This window comes from Coregonus clupeaformis, chromosome 15, assembly GCF_020615455.1.
Source record: "Coregonus clupeaformis isolate EN_2021a chromosome 15, ASM2061545v1, whole genome shotgun sequence".
Lineage (NCBI taxonomy): Eukaryota > Metazoa > Chordata > Actinopteri > Salmoniformes > Salmonidae > Coregonus > Coregonus clupeaformis.
The window spans coordinates 60,217,008-60,230,205 of NC_059206.1; the positions used below are offsets into that span (position 1 = coordinate 60,217,008).

Here is a 13,198-nt window from a genome sequence, read left to right on the forward strand (position 1 = left end):
TGTCACAACCAGATCTGGTCCTGGATCAGTGGCTGAGTCTTGATGGAGCCTCACCTGACAGTCAGATTCTACTGAGGGCTGAACTCAAGGTGAGACAGACTCTTGCACTTACAGTTCTCTAGAAACGCTAGCTTACTCTGAAGGAGTCACTTTAGACGTGTATTGATTCAATGCATGATGTTTTGTAATAAGGTTATATGGTGGTGTTGTTATTAAATGTGTTGTTCTACTACAGGTGCTGTGTCCCAAGAAGTGTGAGATTGATGTGGAGAGGGCAGATCAACCCAGAGCTCGAGCCACCTCCACTGCTGAACAGAGACTGGAGAGAGAGACAGTGCAGCAGAGGTAGAACAAATGAGGGTGTACTAATACACACACACACGCGCACACACACACACACACACACACACACACACACACACACACACACACACACACACACGATTAACCAATTTCTCTGTTCTTCCACCATGTCTGCTCAGGTCTAGTTCAGTGGACACTCCCAGTGCTCCAGCCCCCAGCTCTCCTATATCCCAGCACCAGTACCAGAGCCAGAGGAGGCTAAGAGGGTAACAGCTACTGAGATGGTAGCTGAGAAGGTACCTGAGGAGGTCACTGAGGAACCCAGTCTTCCTGAAATACTCCCCAGACACACCAACCCTGAGCCCACCTTTGGCTCTGAGGTGAGATGCAGTGTGCCAGTGTAGGCCATTATTACAATTATTTTTCTTTTTGAGGTATATAGTATCAAATCAAATGTATATATAAAGCCCTTTTTACATCAGCAGATGTCACAAAGTGCTTATACAGAAACCCAGCCTAAACCCCCAAAAAGCAGGCAATACAGTTGTAGAAGCACAGTGGGCTAAGAAAAACTCCCTAGAAAGGCAGGAGCCTAGGATGAAACCTAGAGAGGAACCAGGCTCTGAGGGGTGGCCAGTCGTTTTATGGCTGTGCCAGGTGGAGATTATACGAGTACATGGCCATTAAGGCCAGATTGTTCTTCAAGATGTTCAAACGTTCATAGATGACCAGCAAGGTCAAATAATAATCACAGTGGTTGTAGAGGGTGCAACAGGTCAGTACCTCAGGAGTAAATGTCAGTTAGCTTTTCATAGCCGAGCAGTACCATTTACTGTGTGAATAAGATATTTCATACTATATACAGTACTGTGTGAGTCAGGTATTTCATGCTACACTGCTGTATTTTGTGCAGTCTTTTTACTAGTGTTTTTTTAGGGGGTGCTGAGAATCCACCTACTGGAGGCCCAGAATCTAATCGCCATGGACAACCTGATGGGGGCCTGAAGAAGGGCAAGAGTGACCCCTACGTCAAGATCAACATCGGAGGAGTCAGGTTTAAGAGTCATGTGATCAAGGAGAACCTCAACCCTACCTGGAACGAGATGTATGAGGTATGGTGGTATACAGTATCAATATTTGGCATGTCAACCATCAATCCTGTCTAACAGAATATCGAATAAAGCCAAAGTGACAATATTGCAATTTCTTTGTAATTAATAATGCTGATAGTACTGAATAGCAACAGATAAAGAATACGATGATGAGTAAGAAGAAGAAATAGAAAGCAGATAAGATATATTTGGTTGCAAGGATTTGGGGGAGGGCTGTAATGATTCCATCAGTCTTCTAAAACACCAGAGCTGAAAAATAGAACAACAAATGGGGAGAAGTGTTAAGGGTAAATTAGAATGGATACAGTGTACTTTCACATAGCTGAGGTACAACAACTAGCCTGATTACAGTTGATGCATTCACTTAACTCCATTAGTAGAGTCCACAAGTGACAATTTTGACCCAAAACCCGATCTTAAATTCAAAGATGCACTATGTAGAAGTCGCTCTGCCATTTCCTGCGTGAAAAAATTCGAACAGTTTGCCTAATTTCAGTTTATGTGACAAAACAAGCAAGTATAGTATAAAGAATCATTGTACCATCTAAACCGCTGTGAAATATATTTTCCATAACCAAAAATATTGTATTTTGAGCTTGTTAAGAAGCTAAGATTTAAAGTGTTTTTATTTTATTTTATAGAAACAGATCTTGTCTCTCTTACGTCAGCAGGAAGCAGATTGTGCAGTCATTCTTTCTATCTGTTCTTGATTATGGTGATACTATTTATCAATGTGCAGCTGCCACTACTCTTAAACCCCTGGATGCCGTTTATCATAGCGCCCTTCGTTTTATCACAGGAGACAGTATTATTACTCATCACTGCATTCTTTACCAAAAGGTTGGCTGGATCTCTATAAAGTCACGTAGATCACATCATTACGCTAGTTTTGTTTACAAAGCCCTGCTCCATAAGCTTCAGACTTACCTAACATCACTGTTAAGATTTTAAATTACAAGTTATCAAACTCGTTCACGGAGTTGGTTAACTTTGGAGACTCCTTTGGTGTCTACAGAGTTAGGTAAATCGGCCTTTAATTTCCTTGCACCCTATGTTTGGAATAATCGCAAAAAGACGTTTCGATTGGATGTTTTGAATTCCCTAGGGCAAATCAGACAGCTGACAGAGGAATTTTTATAATGAAGAATGTGTTTGTTTTAATTGACTGTGTTTTGTATTCTTAATGTGTGTTTAATGTGTAAATTGTCTATATTTATGTTTTTTCGATACATGCCTGTTGTATGTGCTTGTTTTTGTATTATGCAGGGCTCATTTGTAAAAGAGACTTAAGTCTCAATATGACTTCCTTGTTAAAATAAAGGTAAATAATAAAATAATAACTTTCAGCTGTTTGAAGCTGGTGTACAAAACCGAAAGTAAAAGACGCAAAAACAAAACTTAAGAACGGGAAGCATAGAAATAGCGCACATAGAACTGATCTACGGCCTCTTAGACTTGCTTTCAATGAGAATGATAGATCTATAACTCACATTTCTATGTGAATTTAGTCGGATCGCCCAAAGAGTTACATAATGCCACTTTAACTATCCCATTAATCCAGCCGAGCAGTCATCTGCACTTGCTTTTGTCCTTCTTTGGAGACTGGCTTCCCTCCTCTTTGGAACTTGACTCGCTCTCTTCATCACTGAGGGAAGAACAATCTGCCATGAGGGACTTCTTTGGGTTGCTCTTCAGCTGATCGAAGTGCATCCTGTGCTGGGCATTGAGTGCCTCTTCCAGGGCCTTACGTTTGACTGCCTCTTCCTCCTCAAGGAGCCTCTGCGTAGCCACCTGGATATCTATGTAAAGGATGATTCTACTTTTCTAGGTCACCTCCGCATCCACACGCTCATTGTAATCCATTTTGATATCTAGAATCTCCCACTCAGGAGTGATCACAAGCTCCAGGGCTTGCTCTGTGATAGGGGCTAGGGCATTTGTTTCAGGTAACTCCCAAGCAACCTAGTGTACCAACTTTAGAATTAACCCCAGCTCTGGCCATAAGTCTACGCAACATTGTATTCTGATGTTACTCAACCTTGTTATGTCTGCCATTTCTCACCTGTTTTCAACTTTAACTCTCTGCATTCGCTGTAGTCTCTCTTTATCTAACTGTGGGCTTTGTCTGTGGAAAGTCTGGAAACTGTTCTTTGTGGAATTATGTTTCATGCAATCTATTGCTTTCTGATGAATAGGAGTAGAAATGTGAATATTCATTTGAAGTATTTATGACATTTTGTCTGTCAACGACTGTCATGAGTCCTGCTCTATAGGTTTACTTATAGTTTCCTCTCTAAGTGTTACCGTCATTGTGATGTTTGTCCCCAGACGGTGATGACCCCACAGTCAGGTCAGGAGGTCCAGGTAGAGCTGTATGATAAAGACATGGACAAGGATGACTTCCTGGGCAGGTGAGAGGAACTGCTTTTGCGTTCCAAATGGCACCCTATGCCGTATATAGTGTACTACTTTTGACACTAATTAGTGCACTATGTAGAGAATAGTATTCCATTTGGGACGCAAATAAGTTGGGTCCTGTACTTTTTGTTAGCCATGTTGTTCTTTGTCAAAATGTTGTGTGTTTTCTGACTGTATTTTTCCCTCTTGTGTACAGGTGTAACATCAGTATGAGAGACATCATACACTCCCAGTATACAGACCAGGTAAGGTTTACATGTCTCTCTCTGCTCTTGTACTAAATCATTTACATCGGTAGTCGGTACACTCATCTGTATAATGTGTGTATTAGTTTTAGTACACTGTCTGATGGGTGTTTTCTTGTCTCTTGCAGTGGTACACTCTGAATGATGTGAAGTCAGGTCGTCTTCACCTGGTACTGGAGTGGGTACCAACAGTATCACAACCAGACAGATTGGATCAGGTCAGTTCTACTTCTCTCCTCTCTGTGTCGACAATTTATATATTTTTCACACCTCCCCGCCCCTCTCCATAGATTTCCAGTGTTACTTTTGCCCTATCCTCACCTCTCCCTATCTCAGTACCACTTCTCCCCATCTCTCTCTCATTCTATTACTAGTTTCTAACCTTTTTACCACCTGTTTCGATGTTATTGCAATCTGATTGAACTAATTTCTCCCCATGTTCCAGGTGCTGCAGCTGCAGTCTCTCCAGTCCTACCAGAACAAGGCTGTTCCCTCTGCTGCTCTGCTCTTCATCTACATGGACAGAGCCCACTCACTGCCTGTGAGTCACCTTTCACCATTCACCAGTTCACCTCTGGCACTTAGCTATTTTGAACTTTTGAACTCTGGCTTCAGGTTGATGTCTAGTTTTGGCAGCTGTGTTGATGTATTATGCATAAATGTTGATATGTTTGATTTTTTTTGAATTGCTCACAGTCAGTGTTTGGTTTTGACTGTTGTATTGTGTGGTCTCTGTGTGTTTCTAGTTGAAGAAGAGTGGGAAGGAGCCAAAGGCTGGAGCTGAGCTTGTTCTGGGGGAGACAACCTACAGAACCAAGGTGAAATATAGTACCCTTAGAGCTGAAATGCAAGACTTGTAACAGGATCTGCCGTGAAAGTCAACTTCTCTGTCTCTCTGAAGGTGTGTGAACGTACCAACTCCCCCCAGTGGGAAGAGGCTTTCTACTTCCTGGTTCGTGACCCCAGAGAGGAGATTCTCATAGTGAAGGTGAGAGTTCAGTCTGATTCAGGATGGAGTCGCTAAACATGGATAATGTTTAATCGAAACATAATGTCACTCACTGTAAACATCTTGCACAGTCACTGGTAAATGTAATTCATCCACACAAATCTCCCATTCTACCCTTTTCTCTTTTCCTTTCTAATTCACTCTTTATTTATCTTTCTCTAGCTGTCCAGTGCTTGGGATCAGGCGATGGGTTCTCTGGTGGTACCAGTCAGAGAGCTGCTGTCACAACCAGATCTGGTCCTGGATCAGTGGCTGAGTCTAGATGGAGCCTCACCCTACAGTCAGATTCTACTGAGGGCTGAACTCAAGGTGAGACAGACTCTTGCACTTACAGTTCTCTAGAAACGCTAGCTTTGTTAGGCTATGGTTCAACCCAGCACTCAGAGAAACAACACGACAAAGGGAGTGGAAGAAACAAAAATATTTAATCAAAGTTAAAATTGTCTTAGTCCAAAAAACAACTGAAGTAAAGGAACAGAGTGGGCTAGTCGGCTCCGGAGGAAGGAGAGGCTGAGGCAGGCAGGCAGGCAGGCAGGCAGGCAGACCGACAGGCAGGCAGGTTGGGAGATATGTCCGAAACGCTCTGGTAAGAACAACGATCTGGCGCCGGTGGAGAGCCATGCCCAGGAATAAGTAGTGCAGGTTGATGAGAGAATAGGATGCAGCTGCGTGAGGCAGGAATCACTGGAAACAACCCGCAGCTGCACAGGAGAGGCAGATCCTGAGCACGCCCCTGATCCACTCCAGACACACCCACATAAAGGGGACAAACACACATACAGATACAACAGAAAAAGAGGGGACAAAACAAGGAGGAAGGGAAACAGAAAAGTGAGAGACAAGCTGCCCACATAACAGTACCCCCCCTCAATGGTCGCCACCTGGCGACCCACCAGGCCTGTCAGGGTTGTCGTGATGGAAGTCCGTGATCAGCTGAGGATCCAACACAAAAACGCTTAGGGACCCAAGACCTCTCCTCTGGTCCATAACCTTCCCAATCGACTAGGTATTGGAGACCCCTACCCCGCCTCCGAGAGTCCAGGAGCCTACTGACGGTGTAGGCCGGATGGTCGTCAATGAGGCGAACAGGTGGAGGTGGATCAGCCGGCGGACACAAAAGGCTGGAGGACACAGGTTTCAGTTGGGAGACGTGGAAAGTAGGGTGTATCTTCATGGCTGAAGGCAACTTCAAACGAACCGCAGCGGGGTTAATGATGGACTCCACCACAAACGGACCCAGGTACCGAGGAGACAGCTTGCGTGATTTGGTACGAAGAGGTACGTTCTTAGATGACAGCCAAACCTCTTGACCAGGATGAAACACAGGTGCGGGAGTCCTGCTCCTATCCGCTGTAGTCTTGTTCCTGTCGGTGGTCCGAAGCAATGCTTCCCGAGCGTCGCTCCACACTCTCTGGCAGCGGCGGAGGTTCTCCTGAACCGAAGGAACAGCCAATTCCTTCTCCTGAGCAGGAAACAGAGGGGGTTGATAACCCATGGTAACCTCGAAGGGTGAAAGACCGGTGGCAGAGGCGGTGAGGGAGTTGTGGGCGTACTCTATCCAGGGCAGATGTTTGGCCCAGGATGATGGATGTTGAGCAGCCACACAACGAAGGGGTTGCTTCGAGGTTTTGATTGGCTCTTTCTGTTTGACCGTTGGTCTGGGGATGAAACCCTGAGGACAGACTAACGGAAGCACCCAAAGCAGAACAGAAAACCTTCCAAACACGGGAAGTAAACTGTGGGCCTCTATCAGATACGATGTCCACAGGTATTCCATGGGGACGGAATACATGTTGGACTAGGAGGTCCGCTGTCTCACTGGCAGACGGTAATTTTGGTAATGCTATATAGTGGACAGATTTAGAGAATCTGTCCACAATGGTAAGTATAGTATCATTACCTTCAGACTTGGGTAGGCCGGTGACAAAATCCATGGCAATGTGGGACCAGGGACGGCTGGGAACTGGGAGGGGTAGCAGCAGCCCCAAAGGGGACTGATGGGAGGCTTTGCCCCGAGCACAGGTTGAACAGGCTGCCACAAAAGCCCGAACGTCAGTTTCCATTGAAGGCCACCAAAAATGTCTCCTAAGCAGCGTCAACGTGCGTCTCATCCCAGGGTGACCAGCAAAACGGGAGGTGTGAATCCACTGCAACACCTGAGACCGGACCGTCTCGGGAACAAAGAGTAGGTTGGGAGGTCCATCACCCGGTCCCGGGTCCGTGGCAAGTGCAGTCTTCACAAGAGACTCGATCTCCCACTGAACAGCCGCCACGACGCATGAGGAAGGCAGGACTGCCTCAGGCTCGCTGGTCTCCGAAGGGTCAGAAAACTGGCGGGACAAAGCATCTGGTTTAACATTTCTTGACCCCGGTCTGTATGTAAGAATAAAGTTAAACCTACTAAAAAACAGGGCCCATCTGGCTTGGCGTGAGTTGAGTCTCTTAGTGGCTTGGATGTAAGCCAAGTTTTTGTGGTCAGTCCAGACCACAAACGGCAGTTCAGCTCCATCCAGCCAGTGCCGCCATTCTTCCAGTGCAAGCTTGACCGCCAGCAGTTCCCGGTTTCCAACGTCGTAATTCCGTTCTGTGGGTGACAATTTCTTGGAGAAAAAGCACAGGGGTGAAGCTTTTGGTCAGTGGGGGAGCGCTGGGAGAGGACTGCTCCCACACCTGAGTCCGACGCGTCCACCTCCACAACAAACTGCAGAGAGGTATTGGGGTGTATCAACACGGGGGAGGTGGAAAACAGTTCCTTCAAAACCCCTACCGCCTGCTCCGCCTCAGGGGACCACCGAAAAGGGACTTTAGGAGATGTGAGTCTTGTAAGGGGGTGCCACCACTCTACTAAAACCCTTAATGAATCTACGGTAGAAGTTAGCAAAGCCCAAAAATCGTTGAAGTTGCTTACGGGTGGTGGGTGTGGGCCATTCCGTCACTGCCCGGATCTTCTCGGGGTCCGCCTTCACCTGCCCGCTCTCAATTATGAATCCAAGGAACGATGTAGACTGTTTGTGGAACTCACACTTCTCTGCTTTGACGTACAGCTTGTTCTCCAAGAGCCGTTGAAGGACTTGACGGACGTGTGACTCATGCTCCTCGGGTGACTTGGAAAAAAACAAGAATATCATCCAGGTATACAAAGACAAAACGGTTCAAAAAAATCCCTAAGAACATCGTTCACCATGGCTTGGAAAACCGCAGGGGCATTTGAAAGCCCAAAGGGCATGACCAAATACTCAAAATGTCCCAGTGGAGTGTTGAAAGCGGTTTTCCACTCATCTCCCTTTCGGATTCGGACAAGGTGATAAGCATTCCTGAGGTCGAGCTTGGAAAACACTGTGGCGCCATGCAGAGGTTCAAAAGCTGAGTTGATGAGTGGAAGGGGATACTTGTTTTTAACAGTTATGTTGTTTAAACCCCTGAAATCGATACAGGGGCGTAACGACTTGTCCTTCTTTTCCACGAAAAAGAAACCTGCACCCAAAGGAGACGACGAGGGACGGATTATGCCCGAGACCAGAGAATCACCAATGTACTGCTCCATTGCCTCTCTTTCCGGTCGGGACAGATTGTATAACCGACTAGAGGGCAAGGGAGCACCAGGAAGCAGTTCAATAGGGCAATCATAAGGCCTATGTGGTGGTAGAGACAGAGCCTTGTCCTTACTGAAAACCTCCGCTAAGTCATGGTATTCTTTGGGGACAGATGACAGATCAAGAGGAGCTGAGGGAGGAGTTGGGTTACACTTAGTGGGGGGAACCGCTGACCTCAGGCACTCGGAATGGCAGTTAGTGCTCCAACTGAGAATGGTGTGACGTGTCCAATCAATTTGTGGGTTGTGAAGAGCCAACCAGGGGAAGCCAAGGATTAGGGGAGGTAGCTGAGCCAGACATAACTCTTAGCTGAATGCTTTCACAATGATTGCCAGAAATCACTAGGGGAAACGGGGGGTGGTTTGATGAGTTATCTCCGCGAGGAGCGCCCATCAAGGGCTGTGACCCGAATGGGGGTAGGTAGTGGCTCCATGGGGATACGAGCTTGTGTAACGAACTGGTGGCTAATAAAGTTATCTTCTGCACCTGAGTCTATGAGAGCTGAGAGTGGCAGGGAATGACTCTGGAAACGTAAGGTTACAGGTACTTGTAATCGGGGAATGATGGGTTCAGGATCTAACTCTGGGCTCGCAAGTAGACCCACCGTTACGAGCGAGCCTTGTCTTTTGGCCGCTTAGGGCATGTAGCCAGAATGTGTGTGGCGTCTCCACAGTACAGGCACTCACCCGCCTGGAGCGCCGTTGCCGCTCTGCTGGAGGTAGTCGAGCTCGACCCACTTGCATAGGTTCCTCCTCTGTGCTCGGGATGGAATCAGGAACAAGAAGCTGCCGACTCCGGAGAGGCGAGACTCGAGTGGTTGAAGGCTGGGGAACTCGTCCTCCTAGATGTGGCCGATCGCCTCTCTCCCGACGCCTCTCCCGCAACCGATTGTCTAGCTTGATGGACAGGGAAACGAGAGAATGTAAATCATGTGGCTCATCACGAGCAGCCAGTTCATCCTTAATGGCTTCATTCAAACCGTTTAGAAATGCTCCTTGAAGTGCCACATTGTTCCACTTGGAGTCCGCTGCCAACGTCCAGAACTCAATAGAGTACTCTGCCACACTGTTAGAACCCTGCCTCAAATTAAAAAGTATCTTGGAGGAATTACCCACATGGTCAGGATGGTCAAAAACAGTCTTCAATTTAGCAGAGAAATCAGCAAAAGTCAATCCAGTCAAAGTTTGATCTGAGCACACAGCCTCAGCCCAAACCAGAGCTTTCCCTCTTAACAGCCCCAGAACATAATGTACCTTAGATGAATCAGTAGAAAACGACAGTGGTCTCTGCCGAAAAATCAAGTCACACTGAAGCAAAAATCCCCGGCACTTGTCCAATTCTCCATTGAACGGTTCAGGCGACGTGACAGGGGGTTCCCGGCGGAACGAAGCCTGCCTAGTGTCCGAGGAAACAACTTGGGGGTGCATCAAACTGGGGGTCAGAGAGAGATGGAGAACTGATAACAGACAATTTAGAGACGTGTGTAGTTAACTGAGTCACCTGGTTCAGCAGTTGATGATTATCTTCCACAAGAGTCCGAATCAACTGGTCATGCTGTCCTAGCAACGTTCCTTGAGCCTGGATAGCTTGTTGGAAGCTGTCTTTGTTTGCCCCGTGCTGTTTCTCTGTTGGGTCCATGGCCAGATCGTTCTGTTAGGCTATGGTTCAACCCAGCACTCAGAGAAACAACACGACAAAGGGAGTGGAAGAAACAAAAATATTTAATCAAAGTTAAAATTGTCTTAGTCCAAAAAACAACTGAAGTAAAGGAACAGAGTGGGCTAGTCGGCTCCGGAGGAAGGAGAGGCTGAGGCAGGCAGGCAGGCAGGCAGGCAGGCAGGCAGGCAGACCGACAGGCAGGCAGGTTGGGAGATATGTCCGAAACGCTCTGGTAAGAACAACGATCTGGCGCCGGTGGAGAGCCATGCCCAGGAATAAGTAGTGCAGGTTGATGAGAGAATAGGATGCAGCTGCGTAGGCAGGAATCACTGGAAACAACCCGCAGCTGCACAGGAGAGGCAGATCCTGAGCACGCCCCCTGATCCACTCCAGACACACCCACATAAAGGGGACAAACACACATACAGATACAACAGAAAAAGAGGGGACAAAACAAGGAGGAAGGGAAACAGAAAAGGGAGAGACAAGCTGCCCACATAACAAGCTTACTCTGAAGGAGTCACTTTAGACGTGTATTGATTCAATGCATGATGTTTTGTAATAAGGTTATATGGTGGTGTTGTTATTAAATGTGTTGTTCTACTACAGGTGCTGTGTCCCAAGAAGTGTGAGATTGATGTGGAGAGGGCAGATCAACCCAGAGCTCGAGCCACCTCCACTGCTGAACAGATACTGGAGAGAGAGACAGTGCAGCAGAGGTAGAACAAATGAGGGTGTACTAATACACACACACACACACACACACACACACACACACACACACACACACGATTAACCAATTTCTCTGTTCTTCCACCATGTCTGCTCAGGTCTAGTTCAGTGGACACTCCCAGTGCTCCAGCCCCCAGCTCTCCCTATATCCCAGCACCAGTACCAGAGCCAGAGGAGGCTAAGAGGGTAACAGCTACTGAGATGGTAGCTGAGAAGGTACCTGAGGAGGTCACTGAGGAACCCAGTCTTCCTGAAATACTCCCCAGACACACCAACCCTGAGCCCACCTTTGGCTCTGAGGTGAGATGCAGTGTGCCAGTGTAGGCCATTATTACAATTATTTTTCTTTTTGAGGTATATAGTATCAAATCAAATGTATATATAAAGCCCTTTTTACATCAGCAGATGTCACAAAGTGCTTATACAGAAACCCAGCCTAAACCCCCAAAAAGCAGGCAATACAGTTGTAGAAGCACAGTGGGCTAAGAAAAACTCCCTAGAAAGGCAGGAGCCTAGGATGAAACCTAGAGAGGAACCAGGCTCTGAGGGGTGGCCAGTCGTTTTATGGCTGTGCCAGGTGGAGATTATACGAGTACATGGCCATTAAGGCCAGATTGTTCTTCAAGATGTTCAAACGTTCATAGATGACCAGCAAGGTCAAATAATAATCACAGTGGTTGTAGAGGGTGCAACAGGTCAGTACCTCAGGAGTAAATGTCAGTTAGCTTTTCATAGCCGAGCAGTACCATTTACTGTGTGAATAAGATATTTCATACTATATACAGTACTGTGTGAGTCAGGTATTTCATGCTACACTGCTGTATTTTGTGCAGTCTTTTTACTAGTGTTTTTTTTAGGGGGTGCTGAGAATCCACCTACTGGAGGCCCAGAATCTAATCGCCATGGACAACCTGATGGGGGGCCTGAAGAAGGGCAAGAGTGACCCCTACGTCAAGATCAACATCGGAGGAGTCAGGTTTAAGAGTCATGTGATCAAGGAGAACCTCAACCCTACCTGGAACGAGATGTATGAGGTATGGTGGTATACAGTATCAATATTTGGCATGTCAACCATCAATCCTGTCTAACAGAATATCGAATAAAGCCAAAGTGACAATATTGCAATTTCTTTGTAATTAATAATGCTGATAGTACTGAATAGCAACAGATAAAGAATACGATGATGAGTAAGAAGAAGAAATAGAAAGCAGATAAGATATATTTGGTTGCAAGGATTTGGGGGGAGGGCTGTAATGATTCCATCAGTCTTCTAAAACACCAGAGCTGAAAAATAGAACAACAAATGGGGAGAAGTGTTAAGGGTAAATTAGAATGGATACAGTGTACTTTCACATAGCTGAGGTACAACAACTAGCCTGATTACAGTTGATGCATTCACTTAACTCCATTAGTAGAGTCCACAAGTGACAATTTTGACCCAAAACCCGATCTTAAATTCAAAGATGCACTATGTAGAAGTCGCTCTGCCATTTCCTGCGTGAAAAAATTCGAACAGTTTGCCTAATTTCAGTTTATGTGACAAAACAAGCAAGTATAGTATAAAGAATCATTGTACCATCTAAACCGCTGTGAAATATATTTTCCATAACCAAAAATATTGTATTTTGAGCTTGTTAAGAAGCTAAGATTTAAAGTGTTTTTATTTTATTTTATAGAAACAGATCTTGCCTCTCTTACGTCAGCAGGAAGCAGATTGTGCAGTCATTCTTTCTATCTGTTCTTGATTATGGTGATACTATTTATCAATGTGCAGCTGCCACTACTCTTAAACCCCTGGATGCCGTTTATCATAGCGCCCTTCGTTTTATCACAGGAGACAGTATTATTACTCATCACTGCATTCTTTACCAAAAGGTTGGCTGGATCTCTATAAAGTCACGTAGATCACATCATTACGCTAGTTTTGTTTACAAAGCCCTGCTCCATAAGCTTCAGACTTACCTAACATCACTGTTAAGATTTTAAATTACAAGTTATCAAACTCGTTCACGGAGTTGGTTAACTTTGGAGACTCCTTTGGTGTCTACAGAGTTAGGTAAATCGGCCTTTAATTTCCTTGCACCCTATGTTTGGAATAATCGCAAAAAGACGTTTCGATTGGATGTT

General features: G+C 45.9%; 1 protein-coding gene and 1 long non-coding RNA gene across 2 annotated transcripts in view; both read left to right on the forward strand.

Annotated features, from left to right (window-relative positions):
• On the forward strand, positions 1-527 carry LOC123492603. Its single transcript, XR_006661809.1, has 3 exons — positions 1-89; positions 236-345; positions 483-527. It is a non-coding gene; the product is annotated as an uncharacterized LOC123492603 (long non-coding RNA).
• Positions 528-1,304: 777 nt separating this feature from the next.
• Positions 1,305-13,198, forward strand: part of LOC121577557 — a 50,336-nt gene continuing 38,442 nt past the window's right edge. Inside the window, exons 1-11 of the mRNA XM_045225246.1 lie at positions 1,305-1,415; positions 3,744-3,826; positions 4,030-4,078; positions 4,207-4,296; positions 4,524-4,619; positions 4,825-4,896; positions 4,980-5,066; positions 5,250-5,396; positions 10,949-11,058; positions 11,170-11,371; positions 11,929-12,105. Coding sequence (XP_045081181.1) covers positions 1,407-1,415; positions 3,744-3,826; positions 4,030-4,078; positions 4,207-4,296; positions 4,524-4,619; positions 4,825-4,896; positions 4,980-5,066; positions 5,250-5,396; positions 10,949-11,058; positions 11,170-11,371; positions 11,929-12,105 — 1,122 coding nt within the window. The 5' untranslated portion in view covers positions 1,305-1,406. The remainder of the gene's footprint in view (positions 1,416-3,743; positions 3,827-4,029; positions 4,079-4,206; positions 4,297-4,523; positions 4,620-4,824; positions 4,897-4,979; positions 5,067-5,249; positions 5,397-10,948; positions 11,059-11,169; positions 11,372-11,928; positions 12,106-13,198) is intronic.